The following is a 13,834-nucleotide window of genomic DNA, read 5'->3' as shown; positions in this document are numbered from 1 at the left end:
GCGGCCCGGACGCGGGTGGCACGGCCAGGACGGGTCTCCTGGGCTCGGCCACAGCCCAGGGCTGGCAGCACCCTCGGTCGTCACGCGGCTCCGCGATGCTAGCAGGAGCAGCCGCCGCAGGGGTCCTGTCCTCGCATCCGCACAGGAATTCACAAAGTAAAAGTCAGCTGATTATCGGCCAGCGACCATTTCCTTCTCAAATGCAGCGAGGAATTGAACCGAGACTTCCAGAAGACGGAGCAGAGAGGAAGGAAGCCGAGTCATTCTGAGCTGTGAGTGTGTGCATGTGGCCCAGCTTTCCTTCCCAAGGGGGTTAGTGTGAGGTCCCGAGCAAGCCACTGTGACATATTCAATCCACAGACCCAGGGAAGCCCGAGGCAGCTACGAGCAGAAGCACCGAGAGTCCCCGTATCTGTGTACAGTGTGGTGTATATGGAATATACACTGTATACAGTACGCAGCGCATAGAGCGTCTGTGTCTGCATAGTCCCCAGCCACATGCCAGCGTCCATCACTGCTCTCCTGTCTCTCCACCCATCCTCTCCTGCAATGGCCACACAAGGAAGGGTCTGCCCACTCCCCTGGCTAACGTGAGGTAAGGGAAGGACAGAAGGAGGCTTTGAAGGGACAGACGACCAGTGGGTGACAGGAAGAGGAGGCAGAGCACCCGACCAGGCTCCAACGTGGTCATGTGCACAGAGTGGAAGCCTTCGCAGGCCACAGCTCATCAGCAGCCGCTCCGCAAGTTGTCAGACTGACAACTGAGCTGGGAGCTTCTCAGGCCTGGCTTCCGTGCACACCGCTGTCCCGATGGGGCGTAGGACACAGGACCCCTGAACGTGGTGTCACTCGCTTGTGTGTCTAAGTGATTCCCCAGGAGGCAGGAACACTGCATCTTGCACAGCATGGAAGGATGTGTAAAATAGCACTTATGTGTCTATACCCCCATCTGGTGGAGGTTTTTGAGAACTGCTCTTCAGCTTGATGACTTTGCTGTCAAAAGACAACTTACTAGCTTGAGCAAAGGTTTTACTTGCTTCGTACAAGAGAAAGAGGTAATTTAGTTGTGTGTGTGTGTAACTGAACAAGCCGAGATAGATATGATCAGTGCATAAAATAAGAACACACTGAGAATTCTATTTTACTATTCTATTTTACTCACTAGAGAGGAAAACTTGACTTGCCTAGTGTGCTCATTGTAGCAAATACACAGAACTAGAACTTACCCGGCTGTCCTCTGCTGATGTTTGCAGTGGGTTCCGAGATGCCCTTGGGTTCGCTTTTGCAGGGAGGATTTATTCCCAGAAGGTGGGAGCCACAGATGCCTCTACTACCTCCTCTTCCTCACACTTGCTCTCAGCACGATCGCCTCCCTGCTCTAGGCGGAGCCCACATCCAAAAACGGGTCCATGCAAAAACCAGACTACCTTGGTCCAACGTGCAAAGTAAGGTCTCTGGCTTCAGATACCATGTTTTCCCTTCAGTTCTCAAATGTGGTTTTTATTTCTTAGCTGCACTGTTTGCTGTCTGACCACATATGAAAATTGTTCTGACTTATTGGTAATTTCAGCCTTAAAAAGTCTCCTTCTGTTCTCCACTTATTTACACATAGAAGCTCCCTGGTAGCATCACTGTAGGAGAGAATGGGCAAAGAGATGTGTGGAGCTACTGTCAGGTCCTGGCAGTGGCATTCATGTGATCTTAGAGAGTAGCTATCACCAAGAGAGGAAGCAGGAGGAAAAGGAAGCTTTATATATTGTTAGGGGGATGGAAATGAGCCCAAGCACCATGGAAATCAGTGTGGAGGTTACAGGAAGTTAGACTTATCTTCTGATCCTCGGACATATGTCCCCAGGACTATAAAACAATACACAAGAGAGATAATTGCATATCTGTGTTTCTTACAGCCTTGTTCACAATATCCAAACTCTGAAATAATTCAAGAAGTGTGACAACCACTGAGTGGATGAAGAATATACACACACATACACACATGCATGCACACACACACTCTCACACACACACTATGAACTATAAATATAAAAAATGAAATCATGTAATTTTCAGGAAAATAGATGGAACTGTAAGTTGTGATAAGGCAGAGTCATAATCCTGGGGTCACGGTTCCTCACTTGTTTGTGGAGTACGGGCCACCAAACAAGGACAATGTAAGAACAATGATGAGATGTCAGTGTAAAATGGGGACTCCTCTTGTGTGGACCAGTGAGAGGCAAAAAGAGAAAGGGATGGGATCCCAAGGAGCAAAGAAGAACAAAGGATGTCTCCTGTGTGTGTAAGGTTGTGGAAGCGTGTGTGTACAGACAGCTGTATACGAAGATGGGATCATGAAACACTGCCGTTTCCAAATGAGGGGAAGGGGAGATACAGGAGGGAGATGGGAATAAGAATGCAGGGGGAGCTTGCTCACCGGAATGACCCAGGACTGCCTAACAACCACCCTGCAGGCGTCGCAGCCGCCATCGGACGGGCCGCCGTCCATCTTACCATCTTCAGCATGTTTCTGGCCGGAGGAGCGACATTTCTCCTGAATCTGTTGTGAACGTTGACGATTTCATCCTGTACTTCTGGGGTGGCCGTGGTGAGTCGCATATAGAGGGCTTGAGCTGCTTTGGGCTACCAAAGAACATTAAGAATGCCTGTTATCCCTGTCACCTATCAAGCGTTACTTGTACACGTATAGACAATGGGCTTCGGGTGTCCACATTGAAGTAGCACTCAGGTGCAGCATTCTTGAAGTTTCATAATTCCTCAGATTCCATTTTTCCAATGGGGGTTTAAGGATTTCTGAATGGCAGTCTGTGATTTGAGCTTTCACATTTATAATTTACACGTTGGGACACAATTTCTGTTGGGACATGTGTTGAAATTACCGTATGGATTGACTGACTTCTTGAGGGTGCATTCTCTATAAATTTTCCCCTGTACCCCAGAACTTGATCTCTTCCCTTCCCACAAAAACCTCGAACACTTGTCTAGTGGTATATTTCTTGAAGAACTGACACTAAGAGATTTACTTCTTTTATTCCCTCATCTATCTTTTCATAATTCACTCTCCAGGATTGTTGGGTAGTCAACAGCTTGTCAGTCTTTGTAGTGGAGCATGACTGACAGTATACGAAACCGCAGCACCATTTCAGCAGCCTAGAGCGGTAGATCCTCTGTAATGCCTCTCAATTTTTACAATTGTTACTTTTTGTACTTGGCCTGTAGGCAAACACATACACACACACTCACACACACACTTGTTTTCTATACCAAAGCTATGGTTTTTATCTCACCACTCATCATAAAAGTAGCTTGAATATACTAAAATATGAATTATCTCTTTATATCATTGATGGATGCCACTTAAATATCCTACTGTTTATTACATCAATGAGAATTTTGCTTCTGCTTTGTGATCATTGAAGTTCTTATTTTAAGTACAATTTATTAGTTTATTATTCATTTAGTATTGTTACTAGTATTATTATTATTCTTTAGTGGCACTGGGGACCACACCCAGGGCCTCACACATATTGTCCAAGAGTTCTAGCACTAAGCGTCATATATTGATCCTATGGCTAACTGACCTTTGCACCTTTCCCTTCAGTTATTGTCCCAGTTTGTATTTAGCGTTGATAGATTAAATTCTCATTAATAATCACAAATTATGTCTACACTATATTATTATACCATATTATAACCAAAAATATTATTATATTCTCCAGTGGAATATTGATGAGTTTCCCTATCTAGAAACAAAACAAAGTTTGTTTATTTTTTCCTTCCTATTTAGCCAAGGAAAATGCATGGATACATTGTAAGGAAATAGCTTTTTAAAATCTGTTTTTCAGTTTATTCTTTCTTCCCTCCCTCCCTCCCCTCTTTCCTTCCTTCCTCCATGTTACTGGGGCTTGACCTTAAGTCCTTTAGCTCTTGCTTTGCTTTTTCTCTCAAGGCTTATGTTCTACCGCTTGAACCATACCTCCATTTCCAGCTTTTTGCAGGTTAATTGGAGATGAGTCTAGTGGACTTTTCTTCCTAGACTGGCTTCGAACTGTGATGCTCATATCTCAGTCTCCTTAGCAGCTAGAATTACAGGAGTGAAACACCAGCACTCAGCTTTCTCCCCCTCCCATTACTTAAGAAAATGGAATTGACATGGGCCCCTAGGATTAAGCGGAATAAGATTAAGTGGAAGCCCTGCCACACCCCAGTTATTTAGCCTCGACCAGGTGCGGGTTCATTCCATTGTAATATGACACTAATAATAGTTCTTGCTTGATAGTTATTGTGGGAGGCAGCTGAGTGATTGGTGTAGCCCCTTGATCGCTTGCCTCTGTCCGTGTTTTGGTAAACGGTTATTTATTATCCTTAACTACAAGGCAGTTTTGTGCCCTAGGGTCCTTACATACCGTGAGGACTCGTGCATCCAGAAACCCAGGCATGGCAGAGAGAAACAGGATGTATTTCACTGGCATCCCTGCAGAGAAAAGTAAAAAGACAAAAGGCGGTATGGTATTCTCAGCTCACGAAATAATGTGTTCAGACAAACTTTTGAACCACGTTTACTTGTGTTCACACTTTCTGCCAGGAGGGGGCTACAGAATTCGGTCCTCTAGGTCAGTTATGGGGCTCCTGGAAAACATTCAGAAATACGATGGAAAGGATAGTGGACTCACTCAAACATGAACATCTCAGTCCCCGGAATCTTTCTATTGGGTCAAGAGCTATTGCTTAACAGAGGGTAAAGCAGGGAGATTATCCCGTGCTATCTGGGTGGCTGAAGGTCATCACAAGGTTATTGAATGTGGAAGAGAGAGCTAGAGGAGGCCGTGTGGAATGTGACAGGCTCCACCAGCCAGCGCTGACTTTGAAGAGAGAGGAAAGAAATACAACAAGGAAAAGTCAACAGAGTCTCCACTGGTTTTTACAAGGGCACCGTGTTTGGACTCCTGACTTCCACACCCATGTATGATAGTGAATTTGTAGTCATTTGAGGCACTAGGCTCATATAACTCGTTATACTTCAAGAGAAAAATGCAGAGAAGAAATCTGCAAGATTAGATGAAAATTCTTCTTGCCCATAGAAGAGATATGTGGTGTTGCTAATCTGTATCTGTGTCTTCCATCTGAGATATTCTGAGATGTCTGATGGTTCCACTGGGAGTAGTTGTCAAGCAGCCAGATAAACCAGTGCTAATTCATCTTCTTTATTTTTATCTGATATAGTTGGCTAGCTCTAGGGTTATTAATGATAATATTAATAGAGTTTTTAAATTTCATTGTCACCTTTTTACACTCTATCAAGTTTCTTTCTGATTTTGTCCTGGGGAAAACAAGAGACTAAAAATGTGGGTTTAGTGTTACAGGACTAAGTATTTTTTAAGAGAAAGGTAAATATTTTTTTGCAGAATGCAACAGTACAGAGTGCTCATGGCTTTTCACCCAGGTTCACTTAGTCTCTAGCGCCCTCTGACACTAGGAAACATGTTTATTATGAGGGAAACCATAAACCAATTCTGAGAACAAACAAACGCCAACAATCACATTTTTACCCTCCCGCCTTATTTCTTTCTTTCCCTCTGTCTCTGTCTGCAGAGGTTCACATATATGCACACTCAAAGACTGGTAAAATGTGTATTTCCTTCTCTTACCTAATCACAAAATCTAGGAAAACAAATAATTTAATCAAATTTAATTTAAAAAGCAAAATCAAAAACGTTTTGAGGTGGGCATTGGTGGCTCATACCTGTAATCCTAACTACTCAGGAGGCTGAGTTCTAGTTCTGAGGATCCCAGTTCAAAGCCAGGGCAGGAAAGTCTGTGAGACTCTTATCTCAATTAATCACCAGAAAACTAGAAGTGGAGCTGTGGCCCAAAGTAGTAGAGCACTAGCCTTAACTGAAAAAGCTCAGCTACCGCATCCAGGCCCTGCGTTCAAGCCCCATGACTGACCAAAAAACAAGAGATTGAAATATAGTAGAGGTTGTTAATAGACATGCACAATGCCACAGTAGTTCGATAGAACACATATATTCACACCCATAGATTATGCTTTATTCACCTATGAAAGGTATATATGTATGTGTGTGTATTTAAATGTGGATATTTTAAATGCAGATCTATCTTTCCTCTGTCACAACTAGACAGAAAACGTGGTGTTTTATAATATGAAGAGCTTAAAGAAGTTGATATAATACTATGGAGAGGTGACTTCGAACCTTCCAAAAAAGGAAAGAAAACCTAGACACTTACCATTACCTACTGAGATTGGCTGGAACACAATTTGTGCCATCTGGAATTAGACTGCCTAAGCGTGTTTGATTCACCCCCAGTAACGTATTAATTGGAGTAGGCAGGAAAGCTGAAGAAAATCTGCTGAGAGAGGAACTTTGGATTTGTGAGCCCAAGTTCTGACTTTGGGATTGTGGACGAGGTCCTCATGGAACAGAGGACACAGACAAAGCAGGAAGGCCATTTTTGTCCACTTACAGCACAAGTAGCCACTCGGGGTAGCAGACACAAGGTGGTGAAGTTAATAGTTAGACACCTTTTGGAAGTATTGTCAGCATAGGAGAATGAAAATGGAATCAGAATGTCCCGGGTATTATCTGCTGGCCCAACAGAGGAGATACCAACTCTGAGAGGACATAGCTCAGACGTGGGGGTCATGGAATGAGGCCATCAATGGCGAGGTGTGTGGTAATCAGAAAACCCTGCTGAGACTGGAGCGGAGTTTGGAACTGCAGAGTGGGCTGGAGAGGCTGAATAGAAACCGAAGGGATGGAAGCATATGTGGTCGCGGGTCAGCCTGAGATTTGTTCACTGGAGCCTTGGGACAGGATGTGTCCCGGGACCTGAGCAGGACTGTGCCTTCAGGATGGGCTAACTGGGCCTCCCTGGAGTGGAGACTGCAAATCGGAACAGTAAGACAGTCATTTAACCTGCATGTAGTGGAAGGTACAGGGGACCCCGACGGAAGCCAGCTCTTCTGGAGAGGTGGATCGCAGGGGGAGCAATCACAAGCATCCCTCACTGGGATATCAGTTCCTTTTTAACCCAAGTGGTTCATGCACTACATGCAATTTTAGCAGTTTTAATAACGTCAGAAAGTCGAGTTGCTCGGCTCTTTCCTGCAGCCTTTATCTTCCTTGCTGACAAATAGACCTTGAACCATGGAAAGCTGAAGTTTTTCTTTGAGTTTTGTGGGTGGGATGAAAGATCAAGGTGAAGGGGAACAACCGAGGGGGAAGAGTCAGGTCCTGCCCCGTGACAGGCCCGTGGAATGCGTTTCATACATTAACTTGTCAGAAAGCACCTGGGAACAGACTCTTTCCAGCCTTCCTCAAAGCCTTGACAAGAATGAACTGTACGGAGACATGTTTTCCATCCCTAATCTTCTTTGCCTGAGTGAATCAAGTAGGACTGGATGGATCTATTATAGAAAAGCACACAAACTGAAGGCGTTGCGCTTGATCGGTTTGTATTTACAGATCCATGCTGAGGTCAATCTGTGTACAGAGGATTTCTGATGTACCCAAAAGGTTCCCTGTGACCCTGTTTGCCGTAGAGCCCCTGATCATGACTGCTGTGCTGGTTTTCATAAACGTGGCATTGGGGTTTGAACTCCAGGCCTCATGCTAGCTAGGCAGGAGCTCTACTGCTTGAGACGTGCTTCTTACCCTTTTTGCTTTCATCATTTTTGCATAGGATCTCAGTTTTTGCCTGGGCCAGCTTGAACCATGATGCTCCTTCTTACCTTTCCCAGGTAGCTATCTTGTCAGGTTCTGGGTACCACAGTTAGCTTTTTATTAGTTGATGGGGGGGAGGGGACAATAATAACTTTCTGCCCAGGCTGATCTGGACCTACATCTTCCTGATTTTACCCTCTGGATTGGCTTAGATTAAAGATGTGAACCACCATGCCCTGCTAGGCTATCAGTGTTACATACATATATACACGTGCACACATACAGACATACACACTCACACACACACACACACACACACACACACATATTATTTTTCTGTAGTAGGAGCAGAACAGAACACAGGGAGAGATTCACACCTACCATTATCTGATTCATGACAGGTTGTGTAAGGAAATTCAGTTGTAAGGAAAGGTCAGTATTATATCTAATAGAGAAAACAGGGAATTTGAGCCTTCCCTCTATAATAAAATAAATATAAATAAAAATTAAATAAATTCTATAAACAATTACTCTATAATTCTATAAATAAAAATGATCCTTTTCATAAAAATTATCCTTTTCATCCACAGAGCCAAATGTGAAGACTATCATATTTAAATGACAGTGACTTTAGATGGTCATTTGGAGTGTCCAGCCATATTTCTTCTAAGGAAATTCCTTGGCTTCTTCCTCTTAAATTTGTCTCACTTGAGCCAGTAAGTTCCATTGCACTACATTTTAAGCTGTAAAAATTAGATGCATATTTACATCATATCTAAAAATTTTAGTAATGTATATTACATAAAATACACGTGATACTTAAGATGTAAGAGATACACTGTATCTATCGCTGAAGGTAAGATTTTCCAGAATGATGAGAGAATCAAAGTATGAATGGAACAGACACAATTGTCAAGAGCGTGAGGAAGAAAGCAGAGTCCAGGGAGAAACGTTGTTAAAGGAGCTAGTAGCCCGGGACTAAGTGGAGGCACTAAAGCATGTGACTGGACTAAGGAATCCCAGCCTTAGCGTCAAGACAATGGAGCCTGGAAGAAAGGTAGGAGATGGAGAGGTGCCGATGCTGCAGAAGGAAGTTTGGGCAGTTGAACCTGCCCCCTTGCTCCCACAGTCGGCCTCACTGTCATTGTCTAGAAAAACCTTCCGTCGTATTATTTATGATACGTCCAGTGAGTCACTGGGGTCAAATTTGAAGCCATTCTGCCTTCAGATAAAAAAGAAAGGTAGGAACGCTTCCCATTCAAGAGTGACACCCTCCTGCTTGCTATTCTATTTTAATATAACAGCATTAAAGTAGCAAAAAATGGAAGAGAGGGAAATATTACTGCTGTCCATGCAGGGAAGTAAGAGCGAAAGCCTTTCGGCTGGTTATCAGAACACTGGTTTCCAACAGTTAATGGAATAAAAGATGATCACTTCAGCACTGTCAGATTTACATAACCCTATCGATAATCCATCCCACATGCAAAATGTATATCCTGAGCCTTGCACCCAGAAATTCATGAGAATGGCCTCAGCAAGTAGCATTTCTCTGCATGTGTAGAGTACGTCTTAGGAAGAAATCCATGCTTACAAGTGATGAGAGTAACTGACATCAACTTTCAGATTGCCTGAGTGTCTTCGGCAGAGAATCTCCTGTTGAGCCTTGTAGCAGTGGCACTGCGGGCTCACCTCTGAATCTCCCTTTAAAATGAGGCAATCTAGCAGAGGTGCTAAGGAACTCACCCAAGTCCATCGTCAAAGTCCAGAGCGCGGGGAAACAGCGTCCTGCAAAAGACCCAGACGTTGGTCTGTATTGTGCGCTCTGGTGTGAAATGACTCCTCATGAAAAAGATTTGCTCAATGAGGCAGGCAGTACAAAGGAGCTGTTCAGAGCAGATCAGGGCACTTGCAAAGCACAGAGGTCATGCATGGCAGAGGCTTAATGGACACCTAGAGCCTGGGACACTCATGCATCACGGTTATGCGTATGTTTTTTAGCTTGTGTTCTAGACAACGTCTAGAATATGCAGTGGTGTTAAACTTGTCCATGGGGTGGAAGCTACAAAGACCAGCTGCACCATTCAACCAGAAAACGGGAACCAGGAGCAGCGAAGAAAAATAAAGAGTGGAAGATTCTTTAAGCTTTTTTTCAATCATGCATACATGTGTTGACTAGTTCTAGTAATTGGAGATGTTAATGTGAGCCAGGCCCTCTTCTAGATATTCTGGCTGGATAGAATAACTGCATGTATGTATAACTGAAATTTAGTGCTGAACACATGGTTTGCCAGACATTTTTGAGAGGTTCTAGGATTTAAAAGAAAAAGAAAACAGATTGCTTTCCTAAGGAACTTATGTTTCACCAAAAAACTCTCTGTGATATGGGAACATTCTAACAGAGAGTTCCAGAAGTTATGTGGAGGGAGCTAACTATCTTGGTAATTCTGGAAATAGAAAATAGTATCATACTAAATATGAAACAGTGACAACATTAAATATCCAAAATTTCATTTGAGTTGGGTAGGATGAAGTAAGTAGAACTTTTAAAAGCAAAAGGAACAATCATATATGAAAGTATGAAAATCATCCTGGGTCTAGTCAGATGTTTTAATTACTGAAAACTTGGCATTTATATTTGTGTATGTGCACTATACTTCTCTTTCTCTCTCTTTCTCTAGCTTGCTGATATCTCCATTGTTGATTATCTTTGGAGAAAAAAAGTCAAGATTTAATAAAAGTATTTCCCTCTTATTTCTCCCAAAAAATGTCCCTTGAATATCTAAAAGAGAAGAAATTAATTATGAAGAATATAGTCATTTTCTGTTAGCACTGAGGTGAGTATTGAAAAGATTAAACTGTGAAGAAAGACTGAAACTTTTAAGACAGAATTTTCTGGCTTTGATAGTTTTGTAGTGAATGCCTAGAACACAGTCAGCAAAAAAGTAAAACTAATTACTTCTTAAAAAACTTACTTGTTGGCTTATGGGTGAGATAATTGGGAGAAAGGAGAGGAGAAAAATATTAAGTTGAACTTGAGTCAAAGCTGATCTGTAAATTCTTTAACATTTTGGAGACATCATTTCACATGATCTCTGTCATAAAACTCTCAAATTACTGAGCAACTTGTCCCATGCTGTAAGAAGAGAAATGGAAAAGAATTCTGTTTCTTCAACAGACCAGCATGGTTTATATATTGGAAATGTATGATTGTCATTTATTTCTTGCTACACTGCTGTTCATAAAGAAGTGTGTTGATTCAACAGCGAGTTGACTGTTTATGGAAACTTAATTGCTTTGGTTTTATCTGTTGGTCCTGTCAATCTCTGGCATTGCTATACCCAACACAATGCTGTCTGTATTTATATCAATGATGACTTCATATAGAGTTGCTATCCAGCTTTAAATATGGTCTTAAAAGAATTTGGGAAGTGTTGGAAAGCAGAGAGTAATTTGATTTGCATGTGAGCCCCTAAACATGGGTGCCATTTGGCTGCTTCTGTTCCTCTCTCTCCTCTTTCTGGATTGTTCTCTTTCTGCTCAAGCTTTTTGCATAGTTAAGAAATGTAATGGCTTTTTCCCTGAAAGAAATCAAGAGCACATTTATCTCGCATATAATACAAAAACATAATATTTTCAATTGGAACTATCCCAGAAAACCCTGGGGAGATAAATGAAGACTAATGTGTTTATAAGCACATCGTGTTTGTTAAAATATATGCATGGAAGAATTTTAAAAACCCGTCATTCACTTAGAGATCAGATAATAAAAAAGTTTAGAAGGCATATATAACATACAGTAGAAAAAAAGAAACCAACACTCACAGTTACATATGATTTGAGAATGTTATTTGTGCAAGAAAAATTACACCATCTTGATTCAGCCTTGTAACATCTCTTGTCATTCTGATGCACATATGCAGAGATATTTTTTCTTCTTTTTTGCCAATTGACTGGTTTCATTCTTATGTCCCATCGGTCCCAGAGTAACTTTTCCATTTCTCTTTTCTTTTTCTCTTCTCTCTGTGTGACCCATTTGGGCTAACTTCTTTTTCTACCATGCAGGAAAATTACAGTTAATGTTTCAAAGGTCCTTTGTATTGCAACAGCTCCAGAATTGTAAACTTGTCCAAGAACTTGGTCCCAACACTCTTGGACTTCCCTCCATCGTTTAGTTTTAATGGAATAGAGATGATGCCATTTTTTAAGTCTAATAATTTAGTTTTCAGTTAAGATACACCCAGGATTCCTTAAGTATTTGATGAGGTAACACCAATGACTTTTGTATGCTATCAATACACCAAACAAGCCAGATGGACAAATGGATATCTCAACTTTTGAATAATCAGTGGAAAAATGATTCTTTCTGTAGACTAACATAGCTCAAGGTCACCACAGTTTGGATTGTAGAGATCACCACAAGATGCTCAGTAAATTTGTCAGATCTGGAGAGAGTGAGGTGCCGAAGGGGAGAATCAAGGATGTACCAAAGTCTATGTTCTCTTCTTGGGTCACCAAGTGAATCCCAAGTGACTATGAAAACTTCTGTTTTGATTCTCTCTGATGATTGTGGTGTGTGTGTGTGTGTGTGTGTGTGTGTGTGTGTTTTGCTCATACACAAGCTTTAAATTGTCTTCCACTAGTAGAAACAAGTATAAGGAATTTGGATTTGACCCGACCAGTTGGTGGCCTTGTCTCTTGGAGGACATGCCTCCACTACTCCGGAAGGGAGAAATAATTCCAAGCGTGCTGTGAAGGTATGTGCAAGTTTCTATGCTTGCTAACTTGTGACCTATAACTAAGGAAATGAGTTTTCTAGGTCTCTTCTTCAAGAAAAGTTTTGGTCTTATATGAGTGTGAAATATTTTCCTGTCTCCAGATACCATTAGAAAATTACTCTAAAAAAGGACTTTCTTTGGCCTATACAGTAAAACATACTGGCAGTTCTAGAGGTGATTTTAGTCGATTAAGTTCCATGTTCACTACCGAGGAACTGCCCCAAGTGATGGAAGAGCCTAGGGTTCTACAGAGGAGGGAAAACAAAGGAGCCAGGCATCAGGTTCGAGACTCACAGGAAGGAAGGAGAAGTGTCTTGCTTTAAAATATATGAGGGCACGCCTGTCATCCCAGCTGCTCAGGAGACTGAGATCTGAGGATTGAGCTTCAAAACCAGCCTGGACAGGAAAGTCTGTGTGACTCTTATTTCCAATGAACCACCAGGAAACTAGAAGTGGCACTGTGGCTCAAGTGGTAGAGCACTAGCCTTGAGCTGAAGAGCTGAGGGACAGCGCCCAGGCCCAGAGTTCAGGCCCCGTGACCAACAACAAAATGTGTGAGGCAGATGCCGTTTGCAGCAGGACACCCCCTCACAAGGCAGGACAATTCATTTTCTAGAGCTCAGATAAAATTTAACATTGTCAGTCATGCATTTTCAGTTAATCTTTGAAAGAACTTGTCAATTTTCATTCCCCACCCCCACCCCCACCATGGAATCCCCTTCAGTGCCAGTAACCCCCAGGTAGAGGCCAGGCAGTGGTTCGGACTACAGTTTGCTCTGGCGTGGGACACTATGAAAGACTCAGGGGGAGAGGCATGCTATAAATTCAATTCATGCCTTCATTTTCTATTCTTTATGTCTTTGTAGAACATGTGAAAATCATTAGGTTAAACATTAATAGTTAATTTTGCACATAGCTTAGGAACAGTAATGTCTATAGCTATGTGGAACAGTAATGTCTATGTCCTTGTTTTTACAGTGTGAGGAGAGAGAATCATTTCATCTTTAAGGAGTGATTGGCTGTGTAATATGATAGCATAGGAAGAAATTAATAGAGAAAAGCAAGTTGCTACGGTTACTGCTCACACTGAAAAAGGCTCCGGCATGCACAAGTGTTTGGCAAAGTTTTCTCGATTCTGATGGACTTGTTCCTTTGTTTTATTGATCTATCCCAACAATGCGATGATTATGCTTTGTCTTTTACATAAATGTGCCCAAATGTCAGAGATTTTCTGGCATACCAGAATAGTTTTAAACATTTCTTAAGAAATCGTTTTTTCCAAGTATCACTGTAAGAGCAGAAGTGTCTGGGTGAGCAGCTTGTTCCAAGTTGCTAAACCATCTCCTGCCTTAAAGGTATGAG

The 13,834-nt window shown here is 42.2% G+C and overlaps 1 protein-coding gene across 1 annotated transcript in view; it reads right to left on the bottom strand.

Moving 5' to 3' along the window:
* Crisp1 (cysteine-rich secretory protein 1) overlaps positions 1 to 6,301 on the bottom strand; it is an 11,375-nt gene extending 5,074 nt beyond the window's left edge. Inside the window, exons 1-3 of the mRNA XM_013019073.1 lie at positions 6,262 to 6,301; positions 4,419 to 4,486; positions 2,506 to 2,634 (exon numbers count right to left, since the gene is read on the bottom strand). Of these exons, the coding sequence (XP_012874527.1) occupies positions 2,506 to 2,634; positions 4,419 to 4,486; positions 6,262 to 6,301 (237 nt within the window). The remainder of the gene's footprint in view (positions 1 to 2,505; positions 2,635 to 4,418; positions 4,487 to 6,261) is intronic.
* Between the last annotated feature and the right edge of the window lie 7,533 nt (positions 6,302 to 13,834).

Source organism: Dipodomys ordii, unplaced genomic scaffold (assembly GCF_000151885.1).
Source record: "Dipodomys ordii isolate 6190 unplaced genomic scaffold, Dord_2.0 Scaffold44, whole genome shotgun sequence".
NCBI lineage: Eukaryota > Metazoa > Chordata > Mammalia > Rodentia > Heteromyidae > Dipodomys > Dipodomys ordii.
The sequence above is the reverse complement of the archived record's forward strand: the minus strand, read 5'-3'. Positions and strand labels throughout refer to the sequence as shown.